An 8,028-nucleotide genomic window follows, 5' to 3' on the forward strand; every position below is an offset into this window, starting at 1 on the left:
ACTTGTTAAGACAAGTGATCAGATATGATGTTGATGGGCAGGAGGGGGGAGAGGGAGGGGAAGAGGGAGGGAAGACTCAGTAAAGGGACACAAAAATCAACTACATTGCATATTGATAAAATTAAATTTAATCAATTAATTAAGGAAGTAAGTAAGTAAAATTTTTGAATCAGGCTCAGGACTGAAGCCTTTTATTTTTTCTTCCTACTTGGCTTTGTTCTTTGCTCATCAAAAGAGCAGGTCCATCCTGAAAGGAAGATTACATGGCAGCAGTCTCACTTTAAGTATTATCTCCTTTGTGTATAAATATCTCAGCACAATTTTAAAACACCAAACTTTCAAATAATATGGGAACTACTTGCTAAGTCCGTTTTGATAGAACTTATAAAAAGCATAATCTTTGAAAGATTTCTTGTAGTTCTACCAAAAGAGATTTCATTGAGGTTTCCACATTTTAAATGTTGGATAAAATTTCTGTAATACAAGATGCAAAATGACAGAGACAAAATGATCATAAGGATTATAACAAAGCAGATTAAGGTCCATCATTTGAATACAGCGGTGGGACAGGCCAGAATAACTGACTTCCATTTTCACTCTTTGATTAATTGATAATTGCATCTAGGGTCAAATTTGCTGTATAGTTTTTCAGTTTTGGCAATACAAAGGCACTATGTCCGTATAATCTAGGAAGGAAAAAAGATCTGAGTTAGAGATTAAAATCCTGAATTCTGGTCAAACATCATTCTTATCACGTTCAATAAACATAAATGGTGACTGAACACACGCCATGGTAAATTCTGTGCTTTTAAAAAGGCACCAGGTAAATCTTTAATAAAGCCTCAAATCACGTAGGAACAAAGTGAGTCCTGCAGTAGGAAATAAAATGAATTATCGGTATGTACCAAATTGCCCAGAAACATCATGTGTCAACACTAATGTCAGTTCCTCAGAACCAATATATTGCTCCTTAATTACTCCAAGTTTCGAAACCTATAGTCTCTCTGACAGTTCATTACACTGAGATGCATTTATTTTGAAAAAGTGTATGTAGCCACCAGACTGCCCACCCTGTCAACATAAGACTTAGTCATAAAATCCTGTTACATTTTGCCCTGGGCAGCAATTATCCCTCAACCTATGTGACAAACACATAAGACATTGCTCCCTGGCCTCCTATACTGTCATTGCTTATAAAAGTAGAAAACACCAAACAATGAGGCCTCGATGGAACCTGAGGCATTGAAAATATTAGTTGCATTGTGAGAGCGGAATAGTAGCAACTCATTCTTGAAAGAAAAATTAATAAATCAAGTCTCTTTTGACACCTAGTAAGTCCCCAGGTTTATAAGGCTAGAAAACATATCACAGGAATAAAACCCAAAATTGTAAAAAGGTCTACTATCTGCAGTGGTTATAGTCGCAAGTGAATCTTGTTTCAGTGCTAGAGCTTCTCTGCCTGTGCTTCTCTAAATCAGGTTAAATGGGATTGTTCCTCCTGACTCTCTGATGCCCAAGCAGGATTATCTAAAGACTGACTACCTTATTATATGCAAGCTTTACACCTACACAATTAATACATAACCTGGACCCCAGAGCCTGCAGATTGACCTGAGTCATCTGGGGGGCTTCATCTCCAGGGTTCCCTGGGTCTCAGAGTTCTGCTCTCATATCCAGACTTCCTCATCTTTCTTACCCACCCACATTAAATGGTGACATTCTTTTTTCAGAATACTTTACCTCTTTCGGAGTTAAGACGTGAAGAGACTTCACGAATGTGACTTTTTCGCCTCGTTCCATCCCTTCCCAACCCTGTTGCATCTCCAGCCCACTGCCGCTCTCTTTCCCACCCCCAGGCCCTTGCACATGCCGGGCCTCCCCATCCAGGCACAGATCACACGATCAGTAAAGGTCTGGGGAGGACATGTGCCTTCATCTCCCCCATTCCTTCTAGGATTCCAAATCCTGTTTATATTTCACATCTCACCCCAAATGCCACCCCCCTACAAAGCCCTCCGCGTGCTTTGGCTGAAAAACCTCAGCTCCTCTTCTGATTCTTCACAGCACTTTTCCTCCTCTTATGTTGGTATTACCCATGTCAGTAATTCCTCTGCTAGACCACAAGCTCCTCCACGGTGGGATCTGATCACCCAGTAAGCACTCAACAAATACTTGTTGAAGAATAAATCCATTAATTTACCTAGCTATTTTCCTGTTTTCCTGTTTTTATATTTTGCCAACTGCTTGGTTGAGAAGATGTTAATCTTTATAGGCAGTTTTCCTAAAACCTGTTTACAACTCCTGCCTCCAAAATTAGATGTTAGGAAAACCTTTCTTTCCTATTTCAAGTTCCATCCTGTACCCTGCAACAAATTTGCAATATGGAATTCTCTTTTAATCAATATTATTCTTTTTTTTTTTTTTTGTCTTTTTTTTCCGTGTCCGGCAACGGATCGCAACCCTCAGTGTTGCCCCCGTACCGGACCGGGGACCGGCAATGGGATCGCAACCCTCGGTGTTGCTCCCGTGCCTCGCTCAGCCAGTGAGCGGGAACCGGTCCGTATGTGGGATCCGAACCCTCAGGCGGGAGCACCACCGCGCTTCCCAAGCGGCACACTATCCAGTGCGCCACCGGGCCGGCCCTCAATATTATTCTTTATATAGTATTTTTTTACTTAAATGTGTGCACATTAAAAAGTAGTGACATAACACCCCACTGAGTTAAATCATGAACACCTTTGCCATTTGTGTTCTGAAAAACTAATTAATAACATCTCTTCATCTAGTTTGATGTTTCCATATACATTGTGCCCTGCTTTAGGAGTATTCTGGGGCCACTGATCAATGCCACATCTTAGAGCTTCTATTTCAATTTTGTGCTATTACAAACACATGAAGGAAGATACCGAAAGAGTAGGTCTCTAGCCTCAGGGTAGAAAGTAGAATGCATTGGACATATACCTTATAATAGCCTTTTAAGCAGTAATTTAATTGGTGAGAATTTTGTTTATTCATCTGGGTGGTGTTTACAAGAAAGTTTCCCTGGGTCACCCAAACTTATGGAAAATCAATTTAGAGAGCAAATATGTTGCTTAATCTCAACTCTCTATGTCTGTATTTTTGCTATGGGCAGGGCATTAACCTATGTATTTCTCCATTTTCTCGTTCGTAAATTGAGAAGGATGGCCTACGTGACTTTCAAGGTCTCTTCCAGATATGAGAACCTTTATAGTACTTTGTACTTAAGAACAAACATCATAAAAAATAAAAATACATGGTAATTGTCACTTTCTTACTCATTTTCAAAATCAATAAGTTTGAGTTGTTCAAATAACATAAAAGTACAACATAAATCTGAATTGCAGATCATTTCTTCCTATAACATATAGTCCAAAAAAGTTCAGTGTTAATTGGTGATTACCATTTAGTTAGTTAAATGCTGATATTTAGATGGCATATTATAACCTATAACTAGGCAATATTTCGTGGAGCTTTCATAAATTGAACTCAAGTATCACAAACACTACATTTTGGGGTTAGCACGATGCATGAAATGCTCAGTTATGTGATAATGCAGCAGAGTAGTCTAGAGAAAAAGAAAACTCCGAAGCAGTGGCAAGGTCAGTGCTAGGTAACAGCTTCTCCCAGTAATTTCTGGTCTATCGGTGCAGAGATTTGACTCTGGAGTTTTGGGTGACTTAGGGAACTAAAATTATGCTGGTAATTTATATATGAGGGATAAATCTGAGAATTGATGAGGCTGGAGAAAAACTTTCTTACATACTTATTATGCACCCCAGTCTTGTCTACAGACCAGAATATTCAACAGTCTTCTTCTTCATATGGGCCTTCTACACTTAAGCCCCACACAGACACTGGCAAACTCAGCATGTTCACAGATGAAGGTATCATGTGCCCCTTTGCCACAACCCCTCCCCAAACCCTCTGCCAGCCCTGACCAAGTGACCCCTTTGGTGAGGGGTACCACCGTCACACCCAGTCACCCAAGTCAGAACCCTGGGAAGTCATCCTTATCTCATTCTACCCTTCATGCCTCACACCCATCCATTCAACAAAGGAATCAGGGCCAAAGTGTGTACATGTGCTGCACCCAAAAGAGAGGTGTGCGCCTGGCAGATGAGTAGGTGACCGACTGTCCTGAGACTGATCATCCAAGTTTTAACACTGAAAGTCTCACTTCCCAAAAAACCTTTCTGTCCTGGGCAAACCAGTGGAGACCAGTGGTTACCTGGAGAGGAAGGAATTTGGGAGCATGTAAACAGTTGGAAAGCTTTCCAATAGGAATTTCTCTACTCCAACAAGTTAGAGGATGGCACGACTGTACTTTATAATAATAGCGCTATTGTATAATATTTTAAGTTAAATTTAAAACCTCAAAAACATACAAATACTGCCCAAAATTTGGTGGGATAACACATAGACAAAGTCATCTTTTCAAAAAATTTAAAATGGAATTTTAACTCTTTGACTTAAACATAACTGGATCCAGCCATATCAAGAATTATGCTAAAGAAGAGAACAACACTTATCAAGTTTAGCAACTGCATCTATATTCCTTTCTAGTAATAAAGCTAACTATCAATTTAAGTAATGCTTCTGCATACCTTGATCACGTGTTAGCATGTGAAACTCTTAGCTAAGACTAGCTCACTGCAAAACTTGTATAATTTAAACGGTATAATTTTCCAGTGGCTTTAATCAAACAACCTTCTCCTATCCCATTAATCAACATTGAAAAACACATTCGTTTTTCTGAGTATACATACAAAAAAGAAAATGGTTCATGTGTTTATAAAGAGTTATTTTTTGCTACAGATTTTAGCTGTGACATCTATTAACAAAGTGATTTATAGTTGCAATAAATAGCAAGATCTACTTGTTACATGTTCGGTCACAGGTAGTGAGCACCAGTTAGTATTCACTGATGAATATATGAATGGATAAAAATATTAAAAACATCCACACATATACCATAAAATGTATGAAGTAGGTTTAACCTATCTCTCAATTTTTACTTTTGTGATATAATTGAGATAAAATCTAACATAACATAACACTTGAAAGTATACCATTTATGGGCTGGCCCGGTGGCGCACTGGAGAGTGCACCGCTTGGGAGCGTGGCAGCACTCCCGCCAAGGGTTCGGATCCCATGTGGAGACCGGTTCCCGCTCACTGGGTGATCGCAGTGCGGGCGCAACACCGAGGGTTGCGATCCCATTACCAGTCAGTAAAAAAGACAAAAAGGAAAAAAAAAAAGATAGTATACCATTTATGAGAGAAATAATATGATTTTAGCTTATTTGGGAAGAAAGGTGTTTGAAGAAATAAAAAAGCTCAAACTCAAAAGTAAAAAAGCTACTGGTTTCTAAAACACCAAATCTTTTTGTTTTTAGGTGACTGACTTTTAGAAGAACAACAAATGAGCCACTAAAACAAGACAAATTACAAATCTGCTTTTCATTTTTTGTTTGTGTTTGCTTTTTTGCTTTAATTATATATAAGCCTCAATTCAATCAGAGTATCAGGATGAGAATTAATGAGATATTCCCTGTGACTTTTCCAATCCTTTCTAATTAACTTGATTAAGGAAGCAATTTAAATGTTTCAAGGGAGGTGTGAACTTTCAGCTGAGGGTTTGAATAAGGGGAACAGATGGATGAACTCCATTCAACAAGCATTTATTAAGTGCCTCCAATCAGATCCCCACTGGTGAGATTGTGCCCATGTGTCTGGAGGTCAACACGTATGTAGTGGCCTCCAGCCCAACCCCCAAAGCTGGAAGTAGCCCCAATGCACCATTCACACACCCCCCCTTCCTACACATGGAACAGCTGGTGCTGTGAGTGTGAGGACCTACAAGCAAGATCAGGCCTCTGTGGAAGCTTCTGTGAGTGAAATCCACTGGGGATTCTAGGAAGGAGCACTGTGGCTTCAGGATGAGTGGAACAGAGCCTCTCGTGGTGGTGTTGAGCTGACCTTATACAACAGAGAAAGACACCTCCATGCACCATGCCAGGTGCGAAGCACCATGCTGTTTATTTTAAGTTTCTTTGTAAGAGGACCTAAAGCCAAGCAGTGACTAAAAATTTGAAATGCATTATCTAGTCATAGAACATTAGAATTAAAAAAAAAAAAACCAAGGGGCCGGCCCGGTGGCGCACTGCTACAGTGCGTCACTTGGGAGCACGGCAGCGCTCCCGCCGAGGGTTCAGATCCCACATACAGACCGGCCGTTCACTGGCTGAGCGAGGCGCGGGCGCAACACCGAGGGTTGCGATCCCGTTGCTGGTCCCGGTCCAGTACGGGCGCGACACTGAGGGTTGCGATCCGTTGCCGGACATGAAAAAAGACAAAAAGGAAAAAAAAAAAACCAAAAAGATCTAGTCCACCACTCAACTAAATTCACTTCATCTGCTTCCCCCAACTACATCTCCAAATGTATAAATGTTTTGCTCCTGTTTTAAATATTCAAGGTTTGGTGTCTGTACAATATCTTAATAACTCCACTGTTTAACTGCTTGATAGATCGAGAGGACATAGGTTAGGTGTGTCCAAATGGGCGTTGTGTAGCAAATTAGGCTGAAATGCCACAGCTGTAAAAATTCTATCTTCTGTTTACCTACCCTTAGTGCCAAAGTACCTGATCATATATAGGATGATGTTAAATCATCCTTTCTTTTTTTAAATTTTTTAATCTAATTGCACATAAAGTATGAAAATTTTATCCTCCTGTCTTACAGTCTGTATCTTTGTCATAGCCTACCACACTAGGGCCAAAANAAAAAAAAAATAAAGCATAAAACAGAGGTTCTGAAGAACAATTCATCAATATAAATAAGTCATTGTCCTCTACCGCCAGTGTGACTTACAATTATGTGCCCACATCTGTCTTTTTAGATACCTAAATTATTCATGAGGATTGTAAATAGTCTTCATGCGTATATTTGGGCTTTTAAAAAACCTGCCAAGGCAAGTGCACGGGCTAAAAGAATACACCTTCCTGTTTCCTTTGGTTACCTCTGTTTAAAAAATCACCCCTGAGAAAAGCCTCTAAGAAATGCCTCGAGTGGTAGTTTCTGGAATCGAACTAAACATATTGCTGCACCATGGGGGAAATTTTTTTTTAAAGCAAGGCAAGGTGGACTGTAGTGTCAATCGCACAGTGACATGTCAATGGAGGAGGAGTTTCTTTCCCGCAAACTCAATAAAAGGTCAGCTCAACTCCCACCGTGAGGTAGACGCTGCTCCATCCATCCTGAAGCTATGTGCTACGCCCCAAGATTCCCCGACGATTTCAGTAGCAGAAGCTTCCATGGAGATCTGCGTTTCGCCCTGGAGGACGCTGCATTCAGCACGAGGAGGTCCATCTACAGGAAATGGGGCGTGCAGTACCGGGAGTTTACACCCAGCGTCTATGGAGGCGCTGGAGGCTTCGGGACCCGCGTCTCGACCCCCAGATTCTTGGGGAGCTGTGGGAACGATTTTATCATCAGCTGCGGAGGCCTATTTGTTGGCAATGAGAAAATGACCATGCAGAACCTAAATGACCGTCTGGCAAGCTATCTAGAAAAGGTGCGGTCCCTGGAGCAGTCCAACTTCAGTCTAGACGTTCAGATCAAACAGTGGTGCCAAACCAACGTGCCTAGCACCGGCCGGGACTACAGTTCATATTACAAACGAATCACAGAGCTGCAAGATCAGGTGAGGAAGGATGCTTGTGCTTTCTACTCCACTGTTTAACTGCTTGATAGATCGAGAGGACATAGGTTAGGTGTGTCCAAATGGGCGCTGTGTAGCAAATTAGGCTGAAATGCCACAGCTGTAAAAATTCTATCTTCTGTTTACCTACCCTTAGTGCCAAAGTACCTGATCATTTATAGGATGATGTTAAATCATCCTTTCTTTTTTTAAATTTTTTAATCTAATTGCACATAAAGTATGAACATTTTATCCTCCTGTCTTACAGTCTGTATCTTTGTCATAGCCTACCACACTAGGGCCAAAA

At 40.7% G+C, this 8,028-nt stretch overlaps 1 protein-coding gene across 1 annotated transcript in view; it reads left to right on the plus strand.

Annotated features, from left to right (window-relative positions):
• The first annotated feature begins 7,286 nt into the window (after positions 1-7,286).
• The window catches only part of KRT20 (keratin 20), an 8,435-nt gene continuing 7,693 nt past the window's right edge, over positions 7,287-8,028 (plus strand). The window contains exon 1 of the mRNA XM_008586069.1: positions 7,287-7,724. Coding sequence (XP_008584291.1) covers positions 7,287-7,724 — 438 coding nt within the window. The remainder of the gene's footprint in view (positions 7,725-8,028) is intronic.

Source organism: Galeopterus variegatus, unplaced genomic scaffold, assembly GCF_000696425.1.
Source record: "Galeopterus variegatus unplaced genomic scaffold, G_variegatus-3.0.2 Scaffold3817, whole genome shotgun sequence".
In the NCBI taxonomy this organism is placed as follows: Eukaryota; Metazoa; Chordata; class Mammalia; order Dermoptera; family Cynocephalidae; genus Galeopterus; species Galeopterus variegatus.